General features: G+C 38.4%; 1 protein-coding gene across 8 annotated transcripts in view; it reads right to left on the bottom strand.

Annotated features, from left to right (window-relative positions):
* The window catches only part of UBR5 (ubiquitin protein ligase E3 component n-recognin 5), a 160562-nt gene that overhangs the window by 72027 nt on the left and 72906 nt on the right, over positions 1-15629 (bottom strand). For all 8 annotated transcript variants that reach the window (XM_054246352.2, XM_054246353.2, XM_054246354.2 and 5 more), the window contains exons 10-13: positions 3458-3574; positions 3263-3373; positions 2213-2367; positions 1054-1171 (exon numbers count right to left, since the gene is read on the bottom strand). In XM_054246352.2, the coding sequence (XP_054102327.1) occupies positions 1054-1171; positions 2213-2367; positions 3263-3373; positions 3458-3574 (501 nt within the window). The remainder of the gene's footprint in view (positions 1-1053; positions 1172-2212; positions 2368-3262; positions 3374-3457; positions 3575-15629) is intronic.

The raw sequence follows: 15629 nt of genomic DNA, 5'->3' as shown, positions 1-15629 counted from the left end.
AAGAATCACCTGGAATGTTTGTTAAACACAACAGTGCCTGGCTCTACCACCAAACAAACTTCAACATTTCAGGTAAGAGGTTCTAGATTCTGCATTTAAAAGTACCAAGTAATTCTTAAAACCGTGGAACTGGCAGGGAGTGGTGGCTCACGCCTCTAATCACGGCACTTTAGGAGGCCGAGGCAGGTGGGTCACCTCACGTCAGGAGTTCAAGACCAGCCTGGCCAACACAGTAAGCTCTACTAACAACAGAAACATTAGCTGGGTGTGGTGGCACACACCTGTAATCCCAGCTACTCGGGGGGCTGAGGTAGAAGAATCACTTGAACCCAGTAGAGGTTGCAGTGAGCTGAGACTGCGCCACTGCACTCCAGCCTGGGAGACAGAGCAAGACCCCACCTCAAAAAAAAAAAAAAATCCCAAAGAACCTTGCCCCAGAGGGAAACCTACTGACACTGGGCCACAATCTATACAGTATTACTCAACTACCGAATGAAGAAAAAATGATGTGATACATACATGTTACTGGAAACCAAGTCTTCAAATGATGCTCATCTGTAAAACTGCTTACAAGGGAAGAAAGTGATTCTGTTTTTATTTTTTCTTTTCTTTTTTTTTTTTTTTTTTTTTTTAAGGAAAGAAGAAAAGAAAGAGAAAGAAGAAGAAAAAGAGAAGAAAGTGATTCTGAAGAGAAATGAGGTCCCCTTAAAACAGGCTTAACTCTTTCTTTCTTTCCTTTTTGGAGACAGAGTCTTGCCCTGTTGCCCAGGCTGGAGTACAGTGATGCGATCTCAGCTCACTGCAACCTCCCCGTCCTAGGTTCAAGCGATTCTCCTGCCTCAGCCTCCAAAGTAGCTAGGACTACAGGTGCAGACCATTTAACTCCCGGCTTATTTTTTGTATTTTAGTAGAAATGGAGTTTCAATGTGTTGTCCAGGCTGGTCTCGAATGCCTGAGCTCAGGCAATCCACCTACCTCGACCTTCTGAAGTGCTACGGTTACAGGTGGGAGCCACCGTGCCCAGCCAAGATAGGCTTAATTCTAATCACTTACCTGGGTACCAACAGTGATGTTTGGCATTGAAGAAATACCAGCACTGGATTTAGGCTTTTTGTTTTTTGCTCTAGCTTTCTCTAACATTTTCTTCCTTTGACTAAAAGGTACTACACCCCTGAAAACAAAAAACATAAATTCATCAAACAAGCAGTAAAACAGTTCATTACACAAATCTGAAATTAAACATATTAACAGTTAAGCATTTCTGGTATTTCTCCAGTGTTTTTGCCTCAGGAAAGTATTAATACGTACAACTTTATCTTAATTATTAATAACTGGATCTGCTTTTATTAAACCTTTATAATTAAATTTTATGGAAATTTCATCGATTGATTTTTTTTTCTTTTTGAGACAGGGCCTTGCTCTGCTGCCCAGGTTAGAGAGCAGGTGGCTGATCTCAGCTCTACCTCCTGGGCTCAAGGGATTCTCCTGCCTCAGCCTTCCAAGTAACTGGGACTACAGGTACCCAACACCATACCCAGTTAATTTTTGTATTTTTTGTAGAGACTAGGTCTCACTATATTGCCCAGGCTGGTCTCAAACTCCCAGGCTCAAGAGATCCTTTGGCCTTGGCCTTCCAAAGTGCTAGGATTACATACATAAGCCACTGTGCCTGGCCCTAATTGATATATTTTCTTCCAAATAATTAATTTCATTACAAAACTCCCCTGTATATTATTTCCAAAATGCAAAGTTGTTGTTAACTCCTTAAAACACAACAAAGAAAAAATGTAAGGTCACCTTCTAACAGTAAAGCTATAATTAAGGTAGAGAATACTAATACAATGAAATGAAGAAAACACTCTATAACCTATACTTTCAAATATGTAAAAGCAAAGTACATGTTTAGGTAGAGGAAAAAAGACATAAAATACCCAAATGTTAATAGTAGTTATTGGGTGGTAGGATTCTAAATGACTTTTGTTTCTACTTTATACTTTTATAAAATTTATTAATTATATTCACTAAGTATTACTTTTATAAATTTAACTCTGTTCAAGTTTTTCAAAATGTTACTTTGTTTGAAAGTCAAATTTCCCTTCCATAAGGCATTATCTTTTAATTGACTTTCTCATGTTGGTATTCCACTAGTCAAAGCACCTCTCTACACATATACAAGCATTCACTGATAAATTCCTCCTCCCTATAGACTCACCACCAATATAAATTGTTCTCCAGCTGAGCGCAGGTGTAAAGGGCACAGCAATGTAAAGAAACTATCCGCTCTCCTTGAAGTTCAGAGTATGTCTGTGCAGTGTGCTCTAATTTAGAAGCCACAGAACTTAAAGTTTCATCCACCCATGTAGCAACCTAAAGAATAAAATATTACAACTTTAAATAAAATCAAGCCATCTTTCCAGAAGGATTGTGGTAACAACTAGGGCAAGACATACATACTTCGGAGTTCTAAAATGTTTTGAGCTAAATGCTGTGAAAATAAGTAATTCAGAGAGGTTCTTAGTAAAACTAGAAACTAAAACACCTTCTTCACACGAAACAAAACAGCAGTTACTGAAATGAGTGTCTAAGGCTATCTTTAAGGTTAGGAGTAAACATTTGCTCCAACAATTTTTTTAAAGAATTTAGTGACTTTAGGCCAGGTGTCAAAAGCCTGTAATCCCAGCACTTTGGTAGGCCAAGGAGGGAGGATCACTTGGGGCCAGGAGTTTGAGACTAGCCTGAGCAACACAGTGAGACTCTGCCTCTATGGAAAAGTTTTAAAAGTCAGCCAGGCATGGTGGTGTGTGCCTACAGTACTAGCTACTCAGAAGGCCTGAGTTCAAGGCTGCAGTGAGCTATGATCACACCACTGCCCTAACGCCTGGGCAACAAAGCAAGACCCTGTCTCAAAAATACAAAAATAACAGCCCCCATGACCAAAAAAAATTTTAGTGATTTTAAAGCCAAACTGATAATTTGAGGCACAATATTCATACTTTCTCAATCTGTATTTCCTAGCTTCTCAACATCTTTTCTTAGCAATTTTCTTGAATATTTTTGCGTCTCCTTAAAGCAGAAAGCTATTTTTTACAGTTTTAGTATAAACTAGCCAACAAAAATATACATAGATTATAAGGCTTGAGACACTTTATATTCATGTTAAAACAGAAAGAGAGAAAATGAAAAGATGGAAAAGGAGCAAAAAAAAAAAAGCTTAAAAAAGAAAGAAAGCATGAAATGTTTATCAATGCAAAGCGTTGCATACCTTGTTATTTTCTGTAGCTACAGTTGCTCTTATGCTATTTGCAGACAGGAGGACTATCTTTTCATTGGTTAACCCCAAAAATGTTGCTCGTGGATGATGTAATGAAGGATTCTTTGAAAGCATAAGAAAAATGATTACTATTTTATTTGCTGATATGTAGAGCTATTTAATGCAAGACTTCATAAAATAAAATACCTGGGCATTTCTGTAAGGCTCAGATTCACTCCATTTCCACTGATAAAGTTCTCCTTTACTGCTGACAGCCAAAAGTTCAGAATATAGAGCCCCAATACAGATGAATTTTGTTCCATCCTATAAAGTAAAATGCCATGCTATAAATATAAAACCTGCCAAATCTAATGATGTAAACACTGTCACTTTAATCACTTCATCAGATCTAGATTAAGTATGTGAACACATAAACCACAACTATACGAAGTTTTTAGCATGGCCTACAAGCTGTTCAATTAAGGTGAGGCTGGCTCCCTCCATGAACTCACTCACCTCCATTCACTCTGGCCTTCTTCCTGTTCTTGTACCATGTCCACTACGACCCTACCCTAGGATCCATCCCTGTTGTTCCGTCTGCCTGTGTTACTCTGTCTTGGGTGACACTCCCTCAAGACACTTTTTCTGATGACACTATGTACAGAAGAACCACTCTCACATTCAGTTCCTTACACTGCTTTCTTTTTAACTCAGCACTTCACAACTTGACATGTTTATTTGTTTACAGACTATCTCACTCAAGTATAAGCTTTTTCTTATCACTGTAACTTAAGAATTTAGCCTACAAGTAGGTGCTCAATCAATGTGCTGAATGAGTGAAGGGAAAAGAAAAACAAAATAAGGAGCTAAAGCAGAGAAAAACATCAAGTCAGAAGACTTTCGCTGTAAGCTCTTTCAAGCTATGGAAACAAGTGCCCATATTTAAGATAATTCATTCACTTTTATGTTGATATACATGCAATGAGTCAGAATACAATTAAAGTATAAAAAGCTTGACCAATAAATGTAAATAAATAATCATTTTCTTTAACATAAAACCAAAGATCAGAGCACAAGCTACCTAGAAATCTCACAGGAAAAATTACCAACAGATTTTAGGTTGCAAAAATGCTATTGGTCTATACACAGTACTTCTCTACTGTCTTTGGGATTCTGGCTCCAGGGGTATGATAAACAAATGGTGTCTTTCTGGTTTTCTACCAAAATCCAATCTTATGTGGTCAGACGGATTATAGTGCTCAGCTAAAGTTTATAAAGTCTACAAGATTTATTAATACAACATGATAATAACAGGTTATGCCTCAATGCTGTACAGAAATAGTAATAATTATAATTTTATCGGTAATAAGTAACAATTCTATTTTATAAAAAAAAAATATAATTCTATTTTATAAATAATAGAAATATAAAAAAGTAGTAATTGTATTTTATCGGTACCAGTTAACCTGATTTTCAAGTCACTTTTATTGGGGGATGGAAAAGAGACCAAATTTGAAATTCTCCAAGTTAGCCACTCTTCCTTTACCTTTACCATGGAGATCTACAAACCATTATTGACTTTCTCCATAGAAGCTGCATCAGATTTTACCTTTCTACTTCATATTCTCTTCTCAATCCTTTGGTTAAGAATTAATTATAATGGAATCAGACTGAGTCCAAAACCTAGATCCAACACTTAAGTATGTGACTTCAGGTAAATTATACATTTCTCTGAAACCATTTCTTCATCTCTAAAATGGGTATTATGAAAATGCAAATCATGGTGAGGGAAGAGGGGAGTACAGGGTGAAAACCAAATGGAGTTACATATATAGCTGACCCTTGAACAGTATGGGTTTGAATTGTTAGGATCTGCTTATACATGGGTTTCCTTCAGCCTCTGCCATCCTTAAGACAGCAAAAGCAACTCCTCCTCCTCTAACTCTTTCATCCCCTTCCCTCAGACTATTCAATGTGAAGATAAGAATGAAGATCTTAATGGCAATCCACTTCCACTTAATGAATACTAAATAAATGTTCTTTTACTTTTAATTTTCTTAACAATATTTTCTTATTGTACAATACAGTATATACTACATATAACAAAATATGTGTTAATCAACTTTATGTTGTGAGTAAGGCTCCCATTCAACCGGGGGGGGGCCTACAAGGAGTTTAAGTTTTGGGGGAGTCATAAGTTACGTAGATTTCAACTGCATGAAGTGAGTGCTCCTAATCCCCTCACAGTTCAAGGGTCAGATGTATAAACTACACAGCACAGAGCCCAGTGCAAAAAGCGCACAATTAAATCTGACTATGACTAATCTCCCCTAACTTCATCTTCGCCTCGCCCAGAAAATGATAGTTCTCAGGCACACACTTCCTCAATATTCCTAGCTCTGGATGTGCTTAATGAAAGCACCATTCTTATCTCCTTCCTTCTCCCCATCTCAGAGAAAAAGGGTCTTCCTGCCCTATTTAAAGATAACCCATACACACACATTGGATTCAACTCCTTCTCCTGTCGCCCAACAACCACCCAAACTAATCTCTCCTTCAGTCCAAAGTGGTAAAGTGAATTATTGTCTGGCATATGTTTCGCCTTGCCAGTTTTCAAAGATGGTTACAATCTTTTTTCCAACTCCCAAATCAATGCCCAATGTACTTAATCAGTGCATCTTCTCTTCATGCTCGTCAAATAATTTGCCTCTGTTCATTATCTGTTCTGGAACCCATCCTCTCCCCATTTCACAGGTCACCATTCTCTACTGGTCTTCCACCTGCCCTCATGACTCCATCATCATTTTTCCATCTCCCTGGCACTGCCATGCACTCCCTGCCACAGATGGCTTCACCTTCCAGCCTCAGTGACTGCATCCACTACAGCATCATGCTTTTAAATGGGTAAATCTCATTATCTCCAGACTTACCTACAGCTGTCTTAAAAGAGCAATCACCACCTCCTGTAAAGCTTTGCCTTCCCTGTAGTCCCTATCTCTATGAATAACATCATCACCCATCCAGTAATGGGAGACATGACAATCGAATCGATTGATGAGCGGAAAAGAAGAGTTGAGGGGTACTCCAGATTCCCATGTCTACATTGGTCTCAAATTCCTCTCAGACTCTTCTCTTACCCCATACCCCTGCTTTGTTTGAGATCCTCACAATTTCCTTGAACAATCGTTAGCATTCTCATAACTGACTTTCAATTTTTCCTGTTTTTATCTTTCTCCCATCGTGCCAGTAATGTTCACCTCCTTAAAACTAACGAAATACAACAAAACAAAGCCCCATCAACCACATCAAGTCACTTCTCTGAGGACTCTGCTGGCTTCTTAATTACTAACTCCTTGCTTGGCAAATTGTCCAGTCATCTCCATCCCACCTCTTCTCCTACTCCCCACCACATAGCAGCAACTGTATTTTTCATTGTTCCTCAAACACATCATGATCTTTCGTGACTCTAGGCCCACACCTAATACATTTGGAATACCTTTGTATCTTGGTCAATGCCCACCTCACCTTAAAAATGCTGCTTTTAAATGCCATCTCCTCTGTGATGCCTTTGCCAAATCTCTCAGGCAGTATTGGTCATTTCCCATTCTGAACCCCTACGGCACTTTATTCACACTTTCAGTCCAGCGCTGGTCACATTGTGATCACATTATATTCTCCGTGAATGTTTGTGTTCCCCACTGAATTTCTTGTGGAAAAGCCAGTATCATACTCACGACTTATGCCATTACCATATGCCAGCTTGGTATACGGCACAAAGCAGGGACACACTAACCAACTGTTGAATGAATCTTAACTCCAGCTTCTTTGGGTAAATGCCTTACTAGAGCAGCACAATCCTCAACAACCATCCCAATAACAAGACCATGGTGCCTGCTCAGCGAGGCCCTCTTGCAAGTGACCTGCCTTTAGCTTTCAGATAGGCCAATGTTCCCCAAGGCGATAGGGCCTGAATGAGCCAATTAAACTCCCAGAGGCCCTGAACACCCACTATGGACAAATGACAATGAACAGCACAACTACCACCACAAGAAGAAGACAAAAAAAAATCACCTACTACTTCTTGCCTGCTTCAGATTTATCCATATAAAAGAAATGTATTATACATAGGGAAATACGAAACAATCGAATACACACACAGGACAGAATTTTAGCTCACTCATTTCATAACTCATAGAAAACAACACTTTTATTGTTTTTGTGAAATATTAATTGCTGTTTCTGAGCAAACTGACATCTGCTCAACTCAACTAGAGAAAGTGGCTATGCACGTTTCCTTAAAGAACAGTAGTTTGTAGCTCTATTTTTCAACAAAAAGAGGTTGAATCGGTAAATCTGCAACTGTCTAACATAAATGGGTCATAAATGTAACTAGAAATCCTTCCCCAAAGGGTGAGGCAAAGTATTAAAAATTCAAGACATAACACAGTGGCCAGAGCTTTAAAGAAAACACTTGGCCCAGCAACACCAAGTCTATTAACTGGCCACACCTATGTTTACTGATTTATATTCTGAAAAAGTCAGCCTCTCTATTGCTAAATTTTGTCCCATAAAACTTGGTTTTCACATTTTTTCTACTATGAGCAAATACCAATTTTATCATTAGGTAGCAGCCCCAACTCCTGTGACTAAATACAATGTACTGCGTGTTATGATTGGAATAGATGGCAACTACAGGATACACTGTGTGATTTGGCCAGCTGTGTCTATTCACACTGCATTTCTCTCTGCCTATCCACTTTTCCATTCGCTTTTTATGCCCAGGTTCTTTTCCTTCTTATGATCATTTTTCATTTTGTTCTTACTTCGCATTAAATTACATTTGTGACACATCTAGTTAATCCTGGAAGTTTCCAATGTCAATAAAAACAAAGACCTTCCCCAGCCAATTTCACTTTTAGAATCCTCTGGCTTCATTCTCCTCAGTGTGGAAAGTACAAAGAAGGTGAAGCAATGTGCAAGCAGCAAGTCTCGTCAGCAGGTTCCAACAAGGAGGTTGCTCCAAAGAGCTTAAACAAGGGGTCAAATGAAACAGATCCATTTCCTCTCAACACCATTCAAAGAGAGTAACATACAACCCTACAATATAAAAGGCTGGTGGGAATAAATCTACTTATTGTTTCCTCTGGACTCAGTAAAAAAGATCCAGAACGGTAAGAAATATTAAAGTTTTTTTTTTTTTTTTTTTTTTTTTAGCAGAAAGACAGAATCTCACTGTCTCCCATGGTGGAGTGCAGTGGAGCAATCCTGGCTCACTGCAACCTCTGCCTCCCAGGTTCCAGCGATTCTCCCACCACAGCCTCCAAGTAGCTGGGATTACCAGTGCACACTATCCGGCCCAGCTAATTTTTCTGTTTTTAGTAGATACAAGGTTTCACCATGTTAGTCAGGCTAGTCTCCAACTCCTGACCTCAAGTGATCACCCCACTTTGGCTCCCCAAAGTGCTGGGATAACAGGCATCAGCCAACACGCCCCACCAGTTAATATTAATTAACGGAAATGAGTTGCTGTATCGCTTTTGCTTCATCACACAACTCTTATCAAGCATGTCTCTGGGAGCTTAGTGAAAATACACAATGTGTGCATCCCTCAAATTGAAACAGTTTTGTTACAGAGCACAAAGCAAAGTTCTTATGTTCAGCTTCAGCAAGTTTACCTAGAATAGATTTCTCTGTAACTTTTCTCCCTCCTTTCCCTTTAACTTTTATTATTTAGCTCTTTGTGTTTAACTTTTAACAGTCTCTGCTACTACTGTGGCTGTATCTTTCCCCTTTTAAGTCCCTTTAGATTCCTTTTATTAAAATAAATTTTGGTCAGGCACCATGGCTCATGCCTGTAAATTCCAGCACTTTGGGAGGCCAAGGCAGGCAGATCATTTGAGGGAGGTCAGGAGTTTGAGACTGGCCAGGCCAACATGGCAAAACCCTGTCCTCTACTAAAAATACGAAAAACTAGCTGGGCATGGTGGCACATCCCTGTAATCCCAGCTACTTGGGAGGCTGAGGCACAAAAATCACTTCAACTTGGGAGGCAGTGAGCCAAGATCATGGCACTGCATTCTAGCCTAGGCGACAGAGCAAGACTCTTGTCTCAAAAAAAAAGCACCTTTTCAAATATCTGTCTAAATAAATTTTATTGCATATATTTGAAGTTTACAACATGTTACAGGATACACGTAGATATTTACATTGTTACTATAGTAGATTAACACATCTATTACCTCACAGTTACTATTTTGTGACAAGAGCAGCTAAAATCTACTTAACAAAAATGCATAATACAATACCATATTATTAACCGCAATCCTCCTGACATAAACACAGCTCTAGATGTGCAGCCTATGTGTCTGCTGTGTATCCTTTAACCCCATTTTCCCTCCCCCTCGCACCCCACTACTTTGTCAGCCCATGGTAACCACTGCTTTATTCTCTACCTCACATATAAGTGAGATTGTGCAACGTGTTTTTTCCCTGTATCTGACTTATTTCACTTAGCATAATGTCCTCCAGGTCCATCCATGTTGCATGTTGTGGCAAATGGCAGGATCTCCTTTTTTAAGTTGAATAATTTTCCTTTTTTTCTGCTCGCTCGCGGGCACCCTCTCTCTCTCTCTGTATCCATTTGTCCGTGTGTGTGTTTTCTTTATCCATCTGTCTATGAAGGACACTTAAGTTTTTTCCAGATATTAAAAGTTTTTGCCAGATATTACCTACTATAAATAATACTACAATGAACATGAGAGTGTGGATACTTTTAGGAGGCATGATTTCATTTCCTCTGAGGATGTACAGAATAGGGATTGCTGGGTCCTATGGTGGCTCTATTTCTAAGTTCTTTAGGAACTTCCATACTGGTTTCCATAATAGCTGAACCAATCTACATTCCCAACAGCATACAAGGGTTGTCTTTCCTCTGTACCCTTGCAGCATTTGCCATCTCTTGTCTTTTTGATAACAACGATCCTAATGGGTATGAGATGGTATCTCACAGTGGTTTTAATTTGCATTTCCCTGACAATTACTGACATTAAGCACCTTTTCAAAAATCTATTAGCCATATTTATGTCTTCTTTGGAGAAACCTCTTTGAAGGTCCTTACCCATTTTTTAATCAGGTTATTTTTCTGCTATTGACTTCAAGTGTTCTTATAAATTCTGGATATTAACTCCTTATCAGATGCATTGTTTACAAATATTTTTTCAGTTTATAGGATGCCTTTTTATTTTACTGATTGTTTTTTACTATATACAAAGGCTTTTCATTTCATGCAGTTCCATTTACTTATTCTTACTTTTGACGTCTGAGTTTTTGGTGTGAAATCCAAAAAAAAAATCACTGCCATGAGCAACATCAAGAAGCTTTCCTTGTATTTTCTTATGGTGTTTATGGTTTCAGATTTTACATCCAGGTATTTTGTCTATTCTGAGTTGATTTTTGTATTGTCTAAGATAAGAATCCAATTTTCCCAGTACCACTTACTGAAGAGACTATCTTTTCCCCTTTGGGACCCTTGTCAAAAATTAGTCAATAATACATTTGAATTTATTTCTGGGCTCTCTATTCTGTTCCATTGGTCTATGTTTCTGTTTTCATGCCAGTACCATATGGTTTTGATTGCTTATAGCTTTGTAATATTATTTTAAATCAAGAAATATGGCGCCTCCAACTTTCCCATTATTGCTTTCACAATTTGGGGTATTTTATGGTTCTTTACAAATTTTAGGGCTCCTTTTCTATTTCTGTGAAGAGTGCCACTGGAATTCTGTTAGCGATTACATATAAATCTGCACATTACTTTGGGTAACATGACTAAGTTTAACAATACTAATTCTTCCCATCTATGAAGCTCCCTGGGCACAAGTGATCCTCCCACTTCAGCCTCCTAAAGTGCTGAGATAACAAGCATGAGCCATAGTACCTGGCCAAGATTTCTTTTCTTCGTTTCTTTTTTAGCTAGGCTGCTATTTTGTGTATAGAAATACTACTGATTTTTGTATGTTGACCTTGTAGCCTGCAACATTACTGAATGTAATAGTTCTAACAGGTTTTTTTAATGGAATTTTGGCAGGGGGGTCTACATAGAGGATCATGTCATCTGCAAATAGAGATAGCTGTACTTCTTCCTTTTCAATCTGGATGTCTTTTATTTCTTTTTCTTGTTTGATGATCATTAGTACTTCTAGTACTATGCTGAATAGAACTGGCAAAAGTAGGGATCCCTGCCTTGCATTAAATGTTAGTGGAAAAGCAGCCGGGTGCAGTGGCACACGCCTGTAATCCCAGCACTCTGGGAGGGCAAGGTGGGTAGATCATGAGGTCAGGAGATCAAGACCATCCTGGCTAACACAGTGAAACACCATCTCTACTAAAAATACAAAAAATTAGCCAGGTGTGGTGGCACATGCCTGAAGTCCCAGCTACTCAGGAGGCTGAGGCAGGAAAATCACTTGAACCCGGGAGACAGAGGTTGCAGTGAGCGGAGATCGCGACACTGGACTATACTCCAGCCTGGGTGACAGAGCGAGACTCCGCTCAAAACAAAAAAAAGAAAAGTTAGTGGAAAAGCTCTGAGTTGCTTCCTGTTGATTGTTAGCTATTGAGTGTTTTCACATATGGACTCCATTAAATCGAGGAGCTTTCCTTCCACATTTAAACTGCCAAAAGAGTTTTTATCAAGAAAGAATGCTCAACTTTTTCAAATGCTTTTTCTGCGTCTATCAAGGTGTTCATGTGATTTTCAGGTTTCATACTGCTAGGATGATCTATCACACTGATTAATGCGTATATATAAAGCCAGACTTAAATGCCAGGAATAAATTCCACCTGGTCATGATGTATAATCTTTTTGATATTTATTGAATTCAGTTTCCGAATTTTTTTTTTTTGAGGATTTCTATATCAATATTCAAAGATATTAGCCTATGGTTTTCTTTTCCTCTGGTGTCTTTGTCTAGCTTGGGCCTTATAAAATGTGTTTGGTTTAGATTCTTGTTGGAAGTAGATTGGTATAAACACATATATAATTATAATTTACATGTAGACATTCAGCCCCATATTCTTACATTTCTAATCTAGGAAAAATAAATAGCAAAAATGAGAAGTAAAAATGGGGCCACGTTATAGAACCACCTAATTGAAAGATTACCTCTTCTCACCAAAGTAACTGAATTATCAAAGCAATTCCAGAAATACAAAATAACACAAGCGGTTACATAAGCCAGAAAAACATTAAAAATCAGCAGATGCAATAGATGGTTAGATGGATAGGTGGATAGATGGAAGGATAGAAAGAATAGCTAGAGTAGGGTGAATAAAGGGAGGGGGAGAGAGAAGTGGGTGGAGTATGGGAGGAGTGAGGACTGAAGAGAGGGAGATGGAGAGAGAAGAGAGAAAAATGGATTCTAGGGAGTAGAGACAGCATAATAAGAAAGTTGATGTTTTGGTGTAAAAACTTTCAGAAACCAGTATAAACTTGGCTAGTTCGACAGTGACCATCACGACTTTGGACTTAGAGCACAGGCTTAGGCACTCCCTCCCCTTCTCACTTTGGTACATATAGGCTACCCTTAATTTCCTACTGCACTAAATTATTACTATAATAAAATGTTTTCATAACTTGCATTCATTCTAGACCAGTCAGACAAGGGGGCAGGAATGATCTGTATCTTTTTGGTCTGTGCCCAATTCACTATTAACAGAGAACCTGGCACATAAAATGCAATTGCCACATGAACCTACTTGGAAATACCCAACTGGGCTCTCTCACCCTCCCATGACCTGCAGGAATCGCCTTGTTCTCTCTTCCTAGGATAGGACCATGCTTCTCCTTGCTCTTTGCACTTTACATAGACTAACTCATTTAAATATCATAACAAACCAACAATGTAAAAATTATTACTATCTCTATCTTATGAGAAAACCAAGGCAGAGAAAAGTTAAAGAACTTGATCAAGGTCACACAACCAGATAGTGGCAGGGTTAGGATAGGAAATGCAGCAGTTTCACTTTAGAGTCCACACTCTTTGTAATCATTCTGTGCAGCCTCCTGCGATTTCCCAATGCCTCGTGTGCTACTGTGTGGCTACAATGCATGTATGGATGGACTCTATTATGGTACTCATTCAAATAGATAAACATTATTTTTCTTCTTCCTACAAACTCACCCTAACATCTAACAAAAGGCCTAAGACATGACATATATTTGATCAAGGTTTCTAAATTAGTAATGACTGAATGACCCTCACTTCTGTCTTTATGGAGCTTTCAAGATCCCATGATAGTTTTTAATTATGCTTTTATATTATATTAATTTTGACATTTAACTCAAAGACTAATTTTGGGAAATATTCGTATTTTACAGTCACCTCAAATATTTTCAGTTCAAGACTATATCACAAAACCTTAAAAAAGAGAGAATATTCTACCATTAAAAGAATTCTATTAGCTTACAAAATGGTGAAATTGTTGGGCACCATGGCTCATACCTGAAATTCCAACACTTTGGCAGGCCAAGGCGGGTGGATCATCTGAGGTCAGGAGTTGGTGACAAGCCTGGCCAACATGGTGAAACCCCATCTCTATTAAAAATACAAAAAATTAGCCGGGCATGGTGGAGGTTGCCTGTAATCCCCAGTTACTGGGAAGCTGAGGCAAAAGAATCGGAGGTTGCAATGAACCGAGATCGCATCACTACACTTCAGCCTGGGCAACAAGAAGAAAACTCCATCTCAAAACAAAAAAGTAAAATTCTCAAGAACTAGCTGTACCTCTACACGGATCCTGGGAAGGTAGGTACTAATCTAGTTTATTTACCAAGAGAATTAACCTTGTACCTTAACAAAAGGCAAAATGAAAATTACTATGGACACTAACAACCACACTTAACATATAAGAGTGTTGTATTAGGTAATTTCTGAAATTCTAGAATGCGTATTTTGATTATCCCCACTCCTTAAAAAAAAGCTACTACTCCTTTCCATATTTAAAGAGTAACTTCATTGCTGAATCTGCCGTTTAAAGCCATATGAAATAAGCAAAGGCATGAAGTTTGTTTATCCATAAAAATGAATGGATCAGAGGCAAGCCAAAAGGTCTTTTCCAGCTGTATTCCAAGTTTATTATTGTGTACAAAATTAAGACTATCCTTTAGCAGCCTGATAATGTCGAGAATGTAGAAATAACATTCAGTCAAAATAATGCGACAGTCACCATGATTTTTTAAAAAAAGAAAACCCCAATCAAGATTATAAAGAAAGCCACCTTTTAAGAATATTACTTTGGATGACTAATCATCACCGTTCTCCTGCACTAAACCTCAAACGTTTCATAAGACAGGCTCAATATCTAATCTTGTGATTAATATAACACCCAAAAATAGCCAGGTACTAGGCAATCAGCAGCAATGCCTGTTGCATGAAGGAGATAAAATGATAGATGCATGCTCTCCAACCGTCCTGGTTTCCCAGTGTTAGTCTGAGCATAACATTCCAACAGTTCTGAGCTGGGAATTCCTACTGGACCCCTCATTAAACAAGCCCCTATTCTTGGCAGACCATTCTCATCTGGTGCTGGTACCGCCTATCAGCAGTGGTATATACCAAGCGCATCCTGACACCCTATTCCGGGCATTTTCTACCTACCTCTCTATTCCCCATCAAGCCTTGCCCTAAAACCTTGTGCCCCTCAGGAATCACCACCCTAACTAATTCTGGGAAATCTACATAGGTCCCACATATTGCCAGTTTCCCATGGTATTTGTCACGTGCCCTGTATAATATTTCGTTTTGCTAAAGTTTCTTAAAAACAAGCTCTTCGTTCCCTTTAATGGCGCTCTGCATTCTCTTGTATCACTCAGTGCTGCAAACAAGCACCTGATGGCATTTACTGATCACTACGCTAACGCTTAACAGTTTAGTTAAAGGCTTAAGCTATCTTCTTGTGCAGAATTCAAGTATAAATTTCTAGATTTCAATCATGTGCTAGTAAAAAGTTTTTTTCCGATGTTGATGTTTTAAATTTGGTGTTTAAATTTAAAGACTATAAAAAGAATATAGGTACGATATACTGTTTCACATACCACTCTTCTTCCATTCACTCAGTGTCTAAACAAACCAAGGAAATGATGCACTAAAAGTCTATACAGTGCCAAGATTTGACGATGCACTTAAAACTGTCTCTAAAAACAAGGTATACTTAAAAATATATCTACCATCTTTTTAGCCAGGCCAACAAGCACTAGTTAAATCTAACAGAGGATATAATGGCTAGGGAAAAAACTTGCTAAACTAGTACTATTCAGAAATATTTTCATTAATCAAAAATAATACATGATAAAGAAGCCTAGATTAGTAATGAGATGGCC

This window comes from Callithrix jacchus, chromosome 16 (assembly GCF_049354715.1).
Source record: "Callithrix jacchus isolate 240 chromosome 16, calJac240_pri, whole genome shotgun sequence".
Lineage (NCBI taxonomy): Eukaryota > Metazoa > Chordata > Mammalia > Primates > Cebidae > Callithrix > Callithrix jacchus.
This window is presented reverse-complemented; position numbering and strand designations above follow the sequence as displayed.